We start from the raw sequence: 18,877 nt of genomic DNA, 5'->3' as shown, positions 1-18,877 counted from the left end.
GCGATCAACTTAAGTAACCTTTTTCAGAAATTTTTATTTTAACGCGGTAATTCAATTCATTTTTAACCTAAAGGCTTAGTTTCATATGTTAAATTATTTTCCATAATACTACCTCTTGATAATTTTAGCAAAACAGATTTACAAGTACTCTTTGTGTCCAAATTCACCAAATTTTCTAAAGAAACCGGGTTTGAATTTCAGATTTTTTATGCTGATCATAGTCTAGACGTCATTGGTGTTATCAGAAAGCCTTGAAAATGCGCTGTTTAGTATTCTAAATGTGACACATTAAGCTGTACTGCTGTATCTTTCTATCCAGTTTTCTTGTCCACCTCTTGATTTATTAAAACACGCACACAGAAGAAGTATTTGTATCATGAACTTGAAGTTTTGCCGAATAGATGGTTCGAGAAATAATGAATAAATGAGCTGTAATCACTTCCTTATCCTCCTTTAGAATTTAAGTAGCGTTTTACGGCAAAGCACTAAAGATGAGATTCATTCGCACAGGACTATATAGGGAATGGCTTTTATTTATATAGCATCAGCTTTATTAGGAAAATACACATACAGCTAAACTGTATTTTTCTTTAACAAGGCTATCTCAACTGAAGAAGCTTCATCTTTGGACGTTTACATACCTCAGGATCCTAAGGAGACTCCTTCAGCAATCTGGAAAGAGCAAGAGTAGTGCATCTCCCGCTGCATGCCAGAATAACAAAGTATAAAAGCTAAACTGTTGCGCAAGGAGTCGAATCAGTCCCGACTACCAGAATTTAGTGATCTCATTCCTTCTGTAGTTGGATAATTAATATTAGCAAAGACTTCCTGCAGTATAAAATTAATCCTTTTAATAGAAGCTGATGAAATAAATCAATATTGCTTTTGAATTCTTTATTCGTTTACATTTCTTATGGGGCTTAATTATTCCTAGCTGTATTATCACACATAACAGAAATTTCTGGATAGAGTTTCCTTTTTCAATAACACTTCAGCATGAGAAGACGGAAAAGAAAATTCAAATAATAAGTAGAAATTAAAATTACATCAAGAAAAAAGGAATGCTGCAAAATAAAAAGCCTTCAAGCACAATTGACAAATTTACGAATGATTCAATTCAAAATGAATTTAAAGAAGTTTTAGTTTTTTGTCATGGGATGTTGAATCTATAAACCGACTTTCAGATGCTTGAGTATTTCAAACATTTTGAACCGATAGTAAACGTAGATTATTTCCTTGGGAGCCGAAAAAAGTTGCATCTAAGCATATTCTTCAATAACACGGTATATTATTGTTTGAGTAAGATAACCTGAAGTATCTAAATTCGATAAGCCATTTATCTGTGCCTTTTGGGCAACTTATGTGCTGTATTCTTAAATGCGATATTCAGCAATCTCAGATAATGAAAAAGCATCGACGAATGTGTTAACGTTGCCACGTTATCATGCAAGAAATAGCTGTTTAAATAAAACGGAATTTTTCAGAAATGCGATTCAAAATTGATGTGTACAATGATCAACTTAAATTTACGAATATATTCTATGTTCTTTTCCAAAAATATTCTATGTCCCACGACCCACCGTAAAGTTATAATCTTATGATGATCAGTCTTACTTAATTTTCAAGACAGACAAACAACTTCATGAAATGCAACATGCTGCAAAACGGTGAATATTATCACGAAAAGGAAGTAATTTATATAACCGACTTAAAGCTGAACACTCTGGAAACCTAAGAATTTTTATCCGGGTCAAATTATTTCTTTAACAGTTTTACAAAATCTGCTTGAGTAAACAGTGAGAAAGAAATGTAAACACGGTATATGAAACATATTTATGAATTAAAATCTCAATTTGTTTTGGTATTTCATGAAGATTAATTCATTGAAATGTCAAAGAAATTTGACCATTGGAGTTAGTTTGAAGAAAAATGAGAACGCAAAGCTTCTCCTTCCACAAATTTGCCACAGGCTATTGTTTCATGTCGGGCGAACCGGCAACTTTCGATCTCATTTCGTCTAGCGAGCTCTGAATATCAAGATCTTGCTCTACAAGTTCAAAATGAAAAGAAAAATCATCGGACGTGTTCACCTTCCTATTTAAAGTAAGCAGACGACACATGATTCTTAATCGATTTAAGTCGATAGGGAAGCTTGGGAATGTAAGATTTAACTGTGAAAATATCTAGTTTGGAGAAGTCGGGGAAGCTTTGTAAAATGTTATATTTTATAATAAATATAGTAAATAAATATTCTCTCTCTCTATATATATATACATAAATCGCATTAAAATGTTATAAATATCAACTTAAGCTCAATATTAGATTTATTGTGTATAATAAAATCAGCAAGAAATTAAGATCATTTGAAATGAAACAAACATTGAAAAAAGTAAAAGTTTTCATAAAAAATTCATAATAGTTCGTTATGCAAATTTTATAGTTAAGACCCCATATTTGCGACCATTCAAGGTAAAGAAATGCGGAATATTTACATCAAGAATGACAGCAGCTCAGCTTAGCGCTTCTGGGTAGAAATGTCTTTATGGAGTACTTTCTGAGAGGAAACGAATCATTATCCATATTATAAAAACAAAAACTCAGCGAACCATACAATTCTTCGGGAATATAACTCGGAGTGAACAATCTATTCAATAAAGAATTCGCGGCTCTGGCCGGCTACTGACCGGTCTAAACGTACAGATTAAAACTTCATGCGTTTTATTAAAAAAACAGTGAAAATACTAGACACTATAGACCAGCATATTTAAAATACGTAATAAAATTACATAATTGCAATTTTAAATTTATTAAACTTTTATAGGTTCACATAAAGAGAAAATTTGAATACAAACAGCACAGTACTTTGTATAAAAAAATTAAATAGCGAAAAGTAAAACATACCTCTTCTATCTTTGCTTTTAATATTGAAGGGAAAATTGATAAGGCTACAATTCCTATAACTAACAGCAGTACACCTACTAAGCCCAGCAGTACTACTCCAATTTTAGCTCTGTCCACTGTGATTGCCATAGTCTTACAAATGTTACCACACACTCGAATAAAAATGACCGCCTTGAAGTAAGGTATCACTTGTTAAAAGAAGCAGATCTCTATATCTTCCTAGCCAATTCCGTCATATTTCGGCGTTTTTGTTTTCTTTGTGTATTTAATCTTAACAATTTTCATCATTCAGTTATCGAAAAAGTTTTGTTGATAAATCGCGCCGCTAGCGCCATCTTTGCGCACGGCGGTCCGATTGGTGGCTGTTTTGATGACACAAGACTAGTTCCATATCTATTGGCTAGCGGCAAAGTACGCAAAACAACACGTGTTGCATCCCCCCCCTCTCTAACTTTTCCAGTTCAAGATCAGTCACAAAACGTGGACATACGTGAGAGAAAATTGGAGAACAGGTTCTTTCCCCCCCCCTTAATGTAGGGCAAGACTGACCAAGTTTTTTTCCTCCGAAGAGCTTAACTTTCCCCAACTCCACCAGCGAGAATTTGTTACGTCTGATGTTCAAGATCAAATTACTAGGCTCACGGATCGTCATCTGTCTTTGGATCCAAATAAAATTCCCAGATTTCATAAAATATGCGAATACAGATATAGTCGAGACATTGAAATTTAAGGAGAAAAGAAAAATGCTATTTTGAAGTGATATGCGCAAAATTCTGAATTTTCTTTCCACCTTTGCAACTGCAGATTTTTTCCCCCCTAAATTAAGTTGCAATAGCATTTCTTATATTTAAAACGAATGCCAGTCAAAAGTTGAGTATTTTGCCTTCATTTAAATTTTTAGACTATTTTGAAACAACGGCATTATATTTAATTTCGTTGATAGGTAGATCAGTATTACATTCACTAGTATTTAATTCTCGTTTTATACCATATGACAAACTTCATGTTTTCTTTAGACTCTCATTCCTGAAATGTCTATCAATTTTAACAAGTAAAGTTATTCGTACAACCAGTTTTATCAGCAATGATATTCGCCAGAAACACAAATTTTAAAACAGACTAAATTTGAGTAACTAATCCTTACTATATAAAAATTTACTATATTAAAATTTTACAGGTATTTTATTTCTATGAAACATTCAAGTATTAAATATCCGTAAAGGCCTTTTTTATACAGTACTGAGAGTTTGGAACTTAAAAAAAAAGTGCATCATGCAATAAAATCGCAATGGATATCATTAAGCCGTGATCAGAATCATCGTGAAATCTAATGGGCCACCAAACTGGCTAGCTTATCATTTATAGCACTGAGTGAATACGCAATATGATCCGACTCTTCGTTCGAGTTTTAATTGTGTCACTGTGCCAATGTCTAAGAGACGAGAATTCACAAGTAAAATCAGATTTAATAGTTTTCAGACATTCGCGTGCTCCTGAATCAATCTTTTGCAAATTTGAAAAAATCTTAAGCGAGTTTTATATGAATATACAAATCTCATTTGAGATATTTCCACCCTATCTAAACTTATTTTTTGCTACCGAGATTTAGCTAATGGCTCTGAAAGTCAAACAAAATAAGGAAGGTCTTTCTAATAAATGCACAGATCTATAGTCAAACTATTAAGATATTTCTTTCGCCTTCTTAGCATGCCTTGGTAGTGTAGTGCTCAGCACGCTGGGCGCGTATTTCAGAGGTCCGTGGTTCGATTCCCGGCGAGGGCGCTGCTCATTTTTCATCTTTCCTGCTTCCAAAAAATACGTACTGTCGCTACAAAACAGTGTTTCTAGTAGCATTTATAATTATTTCTTATATAGCTCACTCTAATTACTCACTATAAACAAATCAACTATTGAATTCTTTACTAAAATAAAAGCACGCGACGACTGTCAGCAAAAGCTTTATTCCAGTTTTTATAGAGCCACCCGTAGGATGAAACCCGATGGCATCTTTTTCTGACAACCTTTCGAGAGGAATTTTTGAGGGGAGAGAATTTTAAGTGCTTTTGTTTCTAAACTATGTTAGTCACAAGCAGGTATGTTCCATATGGACTTGTATTTGGAGCCCATTTGCGTACTAAATAGTTGCTAAAAACCATCAACGCAAAAAGTAGCTCATTTAAATTTTAACGTGACGAAACATGAGATATGTGATACAGTCTGGAAAATACTTTACCTTTCCACTACTTCCACAGATTTATTTCAGTTACGCGATTTCCTCCAATATATGTTCACAAGCGAAAAGCCAAGCTTAGTATGCCGCCATCTATTTTGTTAGATTTACATTATCAAGTGCGAGGTCATAAAGCCCGACCTTCGCGAATGGAATGCTGGTCTGCTCTGGAAACCTTTTAGACTTATATCAAGGTCGAAAGTTATACTGAGATGATACTGCTCAACCAGCCAGAGTACAGGAGACCATCGGTTTTGCTACACATAATATTGCTAATGACCGTCACGAAGGACTTGGAAAGAAACTTGGGAGTCAAACATGACGGAATAACCCTTTGACAGCTATTCAAGTGAGTTTATTATATTACATTATAAGGTTTCACGATAGGGGTATAGGGCTTTACAAACGCATTGTTTTTGTATAACCTATTTAGAGAAAACATGCAAGGTTTATTTCTCTACAGGGATGTAGTCCTGATTGAAGCTAGCTTTGTTTCAATTTATGCGGGAACTACCGAAGATTGCTTGCAGTAAAATCCCACCCTATTGACCATCCATTATGGAGATGACTCGGTGTTTGCTCCAGACATGCTCAAAAGTAGTGAAACCCGGATTTTTAAGAAACATTTTTTTTTTTTAAATTAGGTATTAAATGAGTTAAAAAGGAGTACTCATGGAGGTTGGTACTGTAAAAGGTAATCAAGGTTTGGCTTGGTTTATCTAAATACGGAAAACCTTCAAGAAATCACCGCCCAAGAAAAGGGATGCCTTCCTGCAGGCTTTTCCAAGAGAAACTGCTTCGACATACAGATTAGTATGTTGTTCAGTAAAATCAAAGACTAATTCTATATAAATATCACAGAATCAACATATTAATTCACTACCTCACGAGAGGTTTTGGTATATTTGAATGAAATCCTTATTCAGAGAGGGGGAAAAAATTAGATCTTCATTTACACTACTCAAAAACATTCATTTGAAATACCAGATGTTGATTCTCAAGTACATAGTTTAAAACTATGTCACTAACGTATTAATCGGTCAGAGCGAATGACATTTTAAATCGATTTTTCCTCATAGTAATATATTTCTTAATTACAGAATTTTCATCAGCTGATACTTCGCCGTTTATGACTATGAACAATTATTTTTTAAATTGTAAAGTATGAATATTTACTTTTCAAGGTTAGGTTAAGTTATCTGAATATTGCAAAACCACGAGGGCTATGAGCCGAAGAGGAGAGATGCCTTCGTGAAAGACTTCAAGAAAAATGGCTCGTATCAGTGTTATACATTGGGAAAACCACGAAAGCCAACCAGCCCGTTTGCCCGAGATCGAACCCAAACTAGGTCGAATAACCCGTATTTAGGAGTCTTAACCACTCGGGCACTGATGGGGCCTTATGCCGTGCAAATTGAATAATATTGTCGAAAACCTAAAACAAATTAGTTAATGAGTATCGTAATAATCCTTATAACAGTTATTAAAATGATGTTCATTACAATAGAGAAATACGTGATAGCGTTTATTTAAGACTGATGAACTATATCCAGGAAATATCTCAAAAAGTCTTATTCTGATAACACAAGAGCATTTGTCTTCACTCACATATCGGAAATTTAATTGTTATGCAGAGTAAATGTAAAAATACTTTGTTTCAATCAGTGCTCTAATCTAAATTTTTATTTCTTGTACATAGAAACGTTATTAATCTAAAAGTTTCATTTCTTTCTGATCAAGAGCTCAGATTAATATAAACAAAACAAAATATGGCAATATGGCATTAGGAAAAAAAAAGATCAGTGCTCGAATTAAATACTCTTTCTATACTTATTTTCTTAAAAGTGTTAAAACATGAAAGAATTATAATACATGTTTCCAAGTCTTCAATTGTCCAAGGGATTGAAAACGTAGCTTTGCAGTTTTCGGCGAGTTCTTGTCAAAAAGAGAACACCTTGAATAATTTCTGCCTTCCATAATATGTACAGAAAAGCTTAAACTAACGTCAAAACACTGCGTGTTAATATATTCATAGAAAAACGTCATGGAAACCTCTCTATCGAACTAGCATTAACTTAGTTGACGAAGTGTGTGAAACAAATTTTTCTAGTTTCGCATTTGCCCACCAGAGGCAGAGTGCTCACTGTCCGATGCTAGTTCGAACCCAAGCAAACGGGCTGGCTGCATAAGCGTTTTCGGAGTTTTCTCTCACGTGTAACACGAATATGAATAGACTGCTCTTAAAAAGGCCTCCATAATGTCATCCTTACCCTTAGGCAAATAGCTATCATGAGCTTTGCCTTATTCAAATATCCTGATATAGTTTCGCATTCAAACGAAGTAAAATTGTTTTTACCCTTTGATGATTTCCATGCATTTGTAGCTTGTTGCTCAAAATAGCAAAACGGGTTTGCTCGCTTCAAACTTCCAATCTCATCTGCTTTCCTTCTTGCCAAGGACAAGTCAATCGACATTACAGTTGTGAGCTCTTGTTATCAATGAGTAAACTTTATTCGGAAATTTTTTACTGCCTGCTATCAAGAATATGCGACAATTTGAAGAAATTCGTTGCCGATCATCTTGTATTTCCTTAACTATAGATAGTTTGCTATAAGCTATATTTTTTTTTCTTATATAAAGAGATTATACTACCTATACAATAAAATGATAGGGAAACTCGGGGGATTACACTTAATTTGTTAGCGATTTTTTTTTTTAAGGAGAGATTACATTACAGAGATTTCCGGCAGCCAGCCGTTTCTTCATCAGTTCAATACCAGCTGATTTAATAATTAGCAGGTTAATTTAATACAAATTCTGTAAGGCGAGAAAGAAATTTGAGGGTTTTGAAATGAAAAAAAGTACAGTATTCACTTTAGAATGGTAAACAAGCAAAATGTCTAAAAATATGAAGCAGAAAGCTAAGCAGTTTGACTTAACAGTAGCAGGAGGTAAAAGCAACTGAACACTGGTAGTTCGGTCCGGGATTTGAGTCCCGACAAACGGGTTGACTGTATCGCCCTTTCCGTGACTTTTCCATGGATACGAGCCAGTTTCTTTTAAAAACGTAATCCATGGGGCATCCTTCCCTTTCAGTGTAGGGCCAAATGGTGGAGCACATACTAAATAAATAAAGCTAAGCTATTTGAACATGTCTATCCAAGAAAAGTTTAGTGCCTGAGCATTACAGTGAGGATTCAGAATTGAATAATTAAGCATTAGAATGGAAGTGGTAGAAAGGGACATGCGTTAAAGTCATATGACTGGCTCAGTACCGAAATTTCATGTTATACGATTGATGACAACTTTTCATTTAAAGAAAGCAATCCCAAACCATACCCATCGTTATTTCTTAGCAAACTGAAATTTACAGCTCTTTTTACTGAAAATTTGTTTCAATGAAAGTCTCGATTTTTAATTTCCAAGACAGCAAATTGAATTCTCGCAAAGAAAACATTGAAGTTGTATTGTATTCAGAAGAGATTACAAAAAGAAAACAGTTAAAGTGAATATGATAAATTCCTTTTAATTACAATTCAATGAGCCACTTTATGTTTTATAACCTAAGAAAAGGATATTTGTCACTAAAGCACAACCAACGGATCTAAAAATGATCTTTCTTTTTCCTTCCTACTCTTGACACTTTTCTAACTGTTCAACCACGTGATGAGATTCGCCGGTGAAAGTAAACCCACCTCATGCCCACAAGGATTAAATTAATTCATTCATACGCTCTTTGTTCCCATTCTTTCATAATTTATCGCTCGCCGTGATTGCAGCAAGAGGACTGTCTCGTTCAGCGATTTCGCAGATAAAAATTTCCAGTGAAAAAACAATGACCTACATGCTGCGTCAGAAATGATAGTCAATTCAACATTGAACTTGTGCTGACTACGCTGATCAAAAACATCTTATTTTCGTTCTTATAGGAAAGTGGAAACATTTCGCTGTATTATACTCTGTGTGCAGTTCATGGCGCATCAATATGCCTGAATTTAGCCATGGGATGTGACGTAACTGAATGCAAATTTATGTGACGTATCAGCGCTTTATGTTTTAATTACTCGTTAAATATTCAACATTATATCACTCAAACACATGAAATATTATACTCAGCAAGACAATTTAAAGCATGTTCTCCAAATTCCATAAACTATTTCTAACAGAACGATAGTATTTTATAAGTAGGCGCTTTTTCAAGCTAACTGGAAACAATCTGAAATCAAATTTGGGCAGTATAGTTATCACAGAATGTTAATTTAAATGCAAAACGTTTTGTTACAAAAAGCCAAATAATAAATATCTAAACTGATGTTTGAGCGTTAAAAGGAAGTAACGTAATTTGAATATCAGAAGCCTTGTCAATGACACATCCTTATAGATTTCGTAACTTTTCAGCATTGTTTTTCTAGCCAGAAAAACAAAAGTCGAATGAGTTCGGAAAAATTAGTCTTGAAATATTTAATGAGTATTCCAAGCACTCTGCGGAATTATAAACAGTCAAATATTCATTGTACGTTATTTCCGTTAACCTTCCGAACTTGGGCGATTTTTCTTTTACTTTAAACGTGGAAGTCAGATTTGTATTAAAGGTGACATTTATAACTTAAAAAGTAGTTATTCACTTCGAAAATAAAACTAATTAATTTCATGAAATTCTTTAACTAAATTTAGCACAACCCAAGAGACTAAATGATTCAACAAATATATAGAGCCATTAGGATTTTCTGAACAAGAAACATGAAAAATCAGTTCTACCCTTGACGAAAATCTAACCACTCATCTTCTAATTGCTGTATGAATATACCAAACACTTACACAACTGGTGCACGGTCAGATGGATGCGAAAATAACTTACAAAAGGCAAGCTTTTAAATCTAATTTCAGCTTTTATATGGTTGTCCGATACCCAAACTTGTAGAGGTATGTTATGAAAAGAAAGTTTACAATGGAAACATATGTTGTTTTTGGCACCATGCGTTTTGCCTTATCAGCAGCTAGCTTATTTTAAAAATATTTCCGATTCATGGTTTACATTCCCTTTAAATCAAGGCTGAGCTTATTCTAACTTTTAAATCTTTTATTCTTATTTCTAAAATTATTTTCTGTGATTATATAACAGCCTGAAAAACAATCATGAGAATAAATTACATTTAGAAACATGTGAAAGTCTCAAAAGAAAAGTAGTCCAACACAAAGTTTTAAAACAAAGTACCAGCTAAGATAAAATAACACGCTGAACAAGTACTAATTTAGAACTCAAACAACAAAAATCAGCGTTATATTTGCAAATTTTCACAGGACTAGTTTCGGTGGTTCGGTAAAACCATTGAAATTAGTCCTGTGAAAATTTGCAAATATAACGCTGACTTTTGTTCTTCGATTTCTAAATTAGTAAAGTACAAGCTTATAACAATATTAATTTAGCATGCAGAACTTAAAAATTAACCGAAATATTTACTTAGTTTACGTTTTGATAATAAGAAAGCTTGATCCGTACAGAAAATATTTCCCCACACTTTCATCTTCAGGAGTGCAGAAACTGATTTTGAATTTGTGGTTTTTGAAATAGACTAACTTTCAATACAGAAAAGATAGTGTGGTGGTAACCGATTGACTGGCTGGGTGATTACGAACTGATTGCAAATTTTCAACAAAGCACGCGCGATGATGTAAAAATCCGAGAGCTGTATTTGAAAGTATAAGGTGTCCAGAACTGAAGATCCCTATTACTATTAGTTACCTACAGGCGAAACTAGTCATCAGAAAATCATTAAATTTTGGGGCGGATTTAATAAAGGGATGAGAATGTCTTTCAGAAAAAAATAGTTACGAATAGTCACCAGACGACGTTTAATTTGAAAGCCTATCGTAAAAAAATGTTTATCTTTGTCGACGTCCCGCAGCAGTTGTTATAAAACCTAGAAACATTTGTGGAGATTTTGTTTTCAATGCGCTTGCTGCTCACAATAACAATAAGTTCACGAGATCGCATTTTGTTAGTAATTTTTTTTTAACCAAAACAGTAATTAAGCTGTAGCTGCTTTAAGGAAATCTCGGGCTTTGAAGGGGATTCGAAAAGGTCCAATGAATGTTAAAAAGCCTTCGAAAAGTAACGATACTTGAAGAAACAGGATGATTTTCTGTTCACCCTTGGAAAAGGAAGAAAATTCATTTCTGTAGATGCAATGTAGGAACTTGCGCTTAAGTGGTAGGAGACACACAACTTGAAACTTTTAAGTTAACATCAAAATCCGGCTTGGATAGATCACATTCAACTGCCGATAAGATCTTGCGGAATAGCCTCAGATATTATCCTTAAAAACTTTCATCATTGCAACGAATCCTTCCACATGACTTTGATGCTCTTTGGGAGGCAGGTATATTGAACATGCTGAAATCAACTTTCGAATATGAACCTGTACCACAACAGCTTGGAGGGAGGTCGAAAGAGAAAACATGCTTGAAGGATAATCAAGCTTTGTGAAGATATCTACACCACCGCTGATACGGTCATTACAAATCCTATCTTTCTGATACAAGAATACCTCCGAAGCTTAATCTTGCTTAGGTTTCAGGAAGGTTTCTTGTGTTGCAAAGCAGACTGGATGACGATTTTCGATTAGATCTTTAAGACACAAGATTTTTGTTCAATCCTCGAAAGCTGCACGACAACAGATTAGCCATAATGAAACTTTTACTTTATCTATGCTGCTTTTTTGTTTTGTGGGGCAGAAGGTGTTTTGAAATATCCATTTCCGCTTCTATATCCATATCAGAATTAAAATCCTCAAAGCACATGCTGTCTAATGAGCATGTGCTCCTCAGATGAGATTTTGGTTGTTTTCCTATATCACATTCTGCTTTAAAATTTACTTGTTCTTTTTTCTGATTTGTTTGCTCTCTACTATTACTAGATGTAATTAGTTTTTGAATGATTGTGAATGGCCTTTTTTTCTAGAATGAGGACTATGGTTTGGGTGGCCACCGACTGGACAGATTTCACTGCATTAGCAAAAGTGACATTTCGCCGGGGCTCTGGGTATCAGAAACCAGTCTTCTAGTCTAAACCAGTCTTATATATATATAGGCATCACAAACAAACACGCGAATATTTTTCAAATCAGGATTTTTACCACGTTTTAAGCAGTAGAGTTCTCGATAGATCTCTTAGGAATTCTATTATGAACAAAACCTGCGGTTAACACTGCAACTCGGAGATACTTTAGAAGTTTTCATTCAAAAATCAGAGCTCGCGCTTTCTCCAGCAGGGTCAGATTAGCTCGTTCCCTAACACCGTTTAACGGTAAAGTATATGGATAAATTATAACACAATGCTTTGAGTCAAATTCTACTAGTTCCTTGCTTAATTATTCTTTGGCATTACCACATATAATTTTCACCACATCATGTTTTATTTGCAGCATACTACTTCAGTAAAACGCGAGAAATCATGAATAATTGTCATAAAGCAATTATCCCCAGCTTCGGTAGTTGGCGCAATTGGAATGCTATATTGTAACAATTGGCTTCATAGCTCTGTACCTTGGCCCCTTTCTAACGGCGCAGCACTCTGTTTCAGAAGTACAAACTTCGCAGAACAGTTTCAAGTTTTGAAGTCGCAATTTCCTGAGTACAGGATTGAAACAGTGGCCCAATCTACAACGCCACAAATTACTATCCCTCTCTTTTGCTTGTAATGATATTTAATAATCAGGCACAAAATCACCGATATGTTGACAACTATTACCACGATAGCCAAAACATATATTCTTGTTTATGTTAACAATAAACACTTTGATCCTTAAATATCATAGGGAAATTTGTGGCTTCTATATTTCGCTCTGAAATAAATTCACCGTTCAAATCTGTTACAAAAAAGCATTTTTGATAGTTATTTTATTTGGATACCACTGGATGTTTCGCAAAAATAACATGGCAAGCTGTTATCGGCCTTACCTGGCAATGCAGATGGACAAATTTGATGTCCTTTGAAATACTAAAAGTCAAAATTATATGCTGTGTATCAATTATAAACCTAGCTTGATTTTTATTTCTTTTGAGGGCAGAGACATCGAGCTTTTAGTTTATCGACTATTTTATCCACCATTAGAAAGAGAATGTTTGATTCCGATGTTACCTTTCTTGGGAAATTTTAAGTATAATGTGGAGAAATGCTAATTTTAACGGTTCAAAAAGGGTGAGCTTTAATAGCCAACTAGATTGCTGTGCGTTTATAGTTTCGACTAGGAGGTCATTATTCAGGAGATTCTTGATGTTCGTTTCTGTTCTCCAATAGTAGCTGTCACGTATTTGTTTACTAAGGGCGACATTCTTCGTAGTTCACCATTTTCGTTATTAATGACAAGAAATCTAATTTTCAGTTGATTCAATTGCTCTAATTAGGAAGTTATGTTTCAGATGAAACTTTGTTCGAATTTTGTATAAAAGCTATTGAAGTAATAAATGATTTGGACATGGCAGCCTCACTCACCACGTCCACAAAGGGATGCAAATCCCTGTGCCAGTGCTAACCAAGTCTCTCTACATAAACTGAAGCCTCAGTTAGCTTTCTCGAGAGCAGGAACTGACGAAAGCTTATCCCGAAGCCACTGTCACTAAGGGCTAGTGATCAACCGATATGAAGTAGCGGGGACAGATAAATGCTTCCCATATGGGCTGAAGCAAAGGCCAAAGCAGCATGTTGAGGACAGTACCTCGCTCTTTAAATACCGGGATCTTCCTTTCAGCCGTACGGGTCTGCACGCACGGCAAACGTGTCTGCAGTTCTCACCATGGTAAGCCAGAGACAAGAGAGGTAACTGCATCTCAGTGAGCCCAGTGTTCATAAGTGGAAACCAAATGAAAGAAAGAGAAAAGTAAAAGGGAAAAAAGGAAATATCACTGGGGCTTCGAGACAGTGACAAGCGATAACGAAGGTAATTCCTTGAAGGCACTTGTCTTTGCATTCTCTGCTTTAGCTTGGCATATTGGAATGGCCCTGACAGGAGATAAACTTCTGACTTTTTTTATACATTCCGCTCAGTGACTCCCCCCTCCACCACGCTGAGACAGCACAGTAGTAATCAGGGTGAAGGGGCAAATGATGAAGGTAAATACAAGGATTAAATACACACACCAGTGGTTGCAATATCAGTCCTTCCATTCAAGCAAACAAGCCATTTGTTTACTCCGTGAATTCGCGTGACTTTACTCTTTGAAGTTAAATTATCTAAAATAATCTTAGGAATTTAACATTGAAAACATGCGTTATTAAGCTTAACATTTTAAAAATCAGCTGTATGTAAATATAGTAGAGGTGTATTCTATTCCAATATTCTACACCTTCTACTCTAACTTGAAACTCGCTTGTATACACTTGTATAACTGGCTACGCTTGTATAACTGGCTAGTATACACATTACACATAGGGAAAATCACGAAAATGCCCATGCCAAGTACGTTCTCTGGGATTCGAACCTTTAGCAAACTACCAATGTTCAGCCACTTTACCGCTCGGCCACTGGTGGCCGGCGCAAAGTTACAGGGTTACTTTAATTATAATCAAGAAAATGCTGTTTATTCACGGTAATTTGGGGAATTTTAGAATTTCAGGTGCCAAATCTTTAAACGCTTGGAAGTTAAAGCAAATAAATTAATTTCAACGCATTTACTGATCAACGCACCATATAGTAAACCTACAGCTCTTACGAGACAAATTCCTGATAGTGGATGTAATTAAGTAGTGAGAGAAGTATTTTCCACATGCTTAATTAATCGGACAAATCTGAACCTTGAGTTTGAATAATTCAAGTCTACAAGTATAAAATATAGAAACAAACAGGAAATTCATTTTAAACCATCAGCTATTTATTCAATAAAGAATCTACAAAAATTAAAAGTTAGCACAGCATAGCTTAGAATTAATTGTGTCACTGAAACTGTAGGTTGATTGATGTGTTTTCAGAATGTTTTCTTACTATCTTTCAACATTAATTTTACAATCTATTCGCGTATGCAAATCCTCTCATCTCTTCATTTTTCTTACCACTTTAGAGGTCAAAATGCTGAATAACAAAATCCGTTACTTAAAAATAATGAAGTACTATCTTGGAAGCAACCGACATTCAAGCTTTTATATTAACGTTGTTGCTGAAGACCAGAACTAAGAAAATTAATCATGGTTTTAGTAAAAACGTTTCGAATTTTCTATCAATGCATTGAAAAAATGAAAAATGAAATTTATACTATAGAACGTTTTGTATAACTGTGAAGCGCTGTTCGTGTGCCTTTCAAGAAATCTCGCAAAAAGACAATCTGATCATAAAAGCGCGAAATGCAGAATTTTAGTGCTACTACAACATTGTTACACAAACTTAATTTCATTATTTGGACTGTTTGGTAGAAATACTGTCTAAATTTGAAAAAATAAGTATTTTGAAAATCTGACTGTATAAAACTCCGAACGACAAAATCTTTATTTTATTTCTCATCTTGAGAAACAGATGCATTTTGGGTTCAAATCATGGAGATGGGTTAACTGCACTGGAAGTATTCCCCAAATGTAACTTGAATATGTGGCAATTTACCTGAGAAAATCTACGAAGGCACCCTTCTTCATAGGCAGACAACCTTTTGCAGTTAACTTTGCTTTAATTAACCTAACAAAGCCTTTCAGATCAGGGCAATCAGAAATCAGTCCTAATCCCTTAATAAAATGTTGGATTCTTTTCATCTGTGTTTAAGTGAATTCACATAATGACTTTTATGAATGTTTTATACAGATATTGAAAATTATAATTTGAAAATATAATTGAAAAACGTGAGTCAGTTATTCAAAAATATAAATAAGAAAGTAACACTGAATATTTTGAATCAAACCAAACGTAGACAATGATAAATATAAAATTATCTGTATATAACAGTTGCTTAAACCGCGAAAGAAGCAATTCAAAAGGAAATTAACCACTGAATGACTGAAGAAACGCATTAAAATTTGTGGCGAATTTTACACATAGGGTGTATTAAAATTTTTTTGAATTTTGTGCACTGTGAAATAAAGCACAGGAGGAAACAATATTAGCAGTAATAAATTTTAAACAGCAGAAGTATATAAAAATATAAGAGGGAAATTTATATATTAAGCATACAATCAACTGCAGAATTAAATACGCAATCAATTGCAGCATTAAGTTCTAAGGGACTGAAAACTGATAGATTATTTCCTGCAGGTTAACCTTGCCAATTTTAGAATTTCACTCATTAATGATAACGATAAACATCTTAAAGGAAAACTTGGTTATAAATGTCAAAAAAGAAAACACCGCCATTCTTTTGAAAGAAGCCTTTCTTTGAGGAAGGAGTAGCACTATTCCTTTGAGGGTGGTGGTGGGGTTGGGAAGTCTAGGGATTGGTTCAAGTCATTTACGCTGGTAAAATCTAGCTTTCAGAATTTTTTTTCACTTAAATTTCACTAAGAACCATGCATTAGTTTTCCCAAGCGTTTATAGATTGAAGCGATAATTTGTTTTATTTGCAAGGGTCATTGAACTTTTCTATGCTTCTCAACCTCTAATTATCGATACAGGAGAAATATATAAATAATGGAAATTCTAATACCGGGGAATGGAAAATAAAGATTTTGTAAAAAACATCGCATAAAATAGGCAGGATATTTATTTGAAAGATGAAATCCGCAAGTGTTGAACATAAAACATGTAAAGCTGAGTAAGCGAGTTTCGTTGTGGTCACTTTATGACGAGTGACAATAATGTAGTATATTCAGAAGCTACGTAATTAGCCTCTCATAAGAATAAAAATTCAATGTAAATTTATCATTTTCTGACAATCTTAATGAATATACAGAAGCAATAAGTTAGATATCTGGAAATTCCCTTTCCTTCAACAAATTCCTTTTTCATGTGTCTCTTATGCTTAGGTCTCATGTACTTGTCTTTCAGTAACCCATTAACTGCGAATAACAAACAGGTGATAAAGTCGTTTAAATACGAAATCTCTAGTTTAAACCGTAACAAACTTCTGAGGATTGAGCTTTACAAAATGGTACAATCAAATGAGAACTTACAGTATTCTGCCTAGTGTGTTTCGCCAGGTGGAAAAAGGCAGCTACACAAGAGCCGTGGGTTTTAACAGACGATACTCTGATCCGAAAAAAAAAAAAAAAAAAAAGGGTCAAAATTCGAAACATCAAGACGACCCATGGACTGTAACTACAGTTTCTCAAATAATTTTCATTGAGAAAGATTTTTCGGAAATACAATGTCTTCTTAACAGCAAGTAATACGTTCCAAGAGCTCCCGCAGTTAAACGAAGCTAAGGATAATACCGAGTTACGTAGAGCGACATTTGTGTAGAGTTCGGTAGTTAAATTTACGCATATTATGTAAATTGTGCAATTGACAAATTATGCACAATAAGACATTGTCAAAAATAACTGCTTTTTGCAGTATACCAATATAGACAGTGCTCTTACTGGCCCATCAGTGGCTCTTTGGATAAGATCTCAGGTTTGGTTTATTTGAATATGCGCCGAAGCAGTTGAGGCTATCTGCGATGTTTTTGAAGCTCTTCACTTTTAATCACCATGTTTTAGACCGGCGATGTTTCTTTCTCTTTATTTTTTCTTCTCGCGCGATGTTTTTGGCTTAGTTTATTATGAGAAAGCCCACTAGGGCTATCTGCTTAAAGGGGAGGGTTGCCTTGGTGGAGAACTTTCAAACGGAGACTAGCTAGTGTAAACGTTACACGTGGGGAAAACCACGAAAATGCCAGTGTTGCCAGCCCGTCAAATACCGGACCGAACTACCAGTGTTCAGCAACTTTACCGCTCGACCGCTGGTGCGCCTAATAGAAACTGACACTGACTTATGACACTGGTGATTCGACCTGTGTTCAAATCTAGGCGAACGGTTTGGTTACAATATTTTCGACGTTTTTCTCATGTGTGATAAGTCAGCTCATGCATATCATAAATATGAAATATTGCTGCAGAATGCATTCATTTGATAGTACTTAAATTCTAAATACAGGGCAAAAGCAAACAGATTTCACTTCAGTAAAGGTTATTAACTTCTTTTGTCATGCGTCTCTTATAAGGCAAATTGTACGATTTGGCATTTATGCAGCTAAATTTGAGGCAAGAAAAACTTTCTAAAATAAACATGTGTTCGTCATACTGTCATGAGGTTTATCTACATTGTAAGCGTAACCACAAACGAAACTTTTCTAAAGTGCGCTTTCAGCTAAATTGTTGTAGTTTTATGCAACTTTATAGTTGAATAAATTCGTTCATTCTCGATAATGAGTATTTTTTCCTAGCTTCGCTTTTGTCTGCAGTAGTAGGTATTTAAAACATTTCATTTTATCACCTAAAACACTGATCAACAAAAACAAGGCTTACACATAAAATATGATAGGATGCATAAGAGAAAATTTGGCTCAGTTTGCCCAGAGTACAAGGTTATACAATTTCTAGGAACATTAAGTTCCCAAGGATTAAATATTTTTAATGCCTCCAAATTTCATTAGTATATTTTGCTTCGTTATCAGATAAAGATGTTTCGATCATGCAATACGCTATCAACAAAAGCTCAGTTGAGAAATTTAGTTCATGACAAGGATACGTAAACATTTAAGATAGATGGGAGATAAGTTTCATACTTCGAGGCTGAGGAAGGATATGCAAAAAGAATGCAGATGAATGCAAAATTTAAAAAAGTCTACTGT

The 18,877-nt window shown here is 34.6% G+C and overlaps 1 protein-coding gene across 2 annotated transcripts in view; it reads right to left on the bottom strand.

Moving 5' to 3' along the window:
* LOC118182809 (lysosome membrane protein 2-like) overlaps positions 1–18,877 on the bottom strand; it is a 169,038-nt gene that overhangs the window by 61,092 nt on the left and 89,069 nt on the right. The window contains exon 1 of one of the 2 annotated variants that reach the window (XM_035352206.2): positions 2,902–3,160. The exons of the other annotated variant lie outside the window; for it this stretch is intronic. Coding sequence (XP_035208097.1) covers positions 2,902–3,030 — 129 coding nt within the window. The 5' untranslated portion in view covers positions 3,031–3,160. Of the gene's footprint in view, positions 1–2,901; positions 3,161–18,877 lie in introns of those variants that run through there. 2 annotated transcript variants of the gene reach the window in all.

The sequence above is a fragment of the Stegodyphus dumicola genome, chromosome X1 (genome assembly GCF_044657685.1).
Source record: "Stegodyphus dumicola isolate Sdum_Otavi_A_Nest chromosome X1, ASM4465768v1".
In the NCBI taxonomy this organism is placed as follows: domain Eukaryota; kingdom Metazoa; phylum Arthropoda; class Arachnida; order Araneae; family Eresidae; genus Stegodyphus; species Stegodyphus dumicola.
The sequence above is the reverse complement of the archived record's forward strand: the minus strand, read 5'-3'. Positions and strand labels throughout refer to the sequence as shown.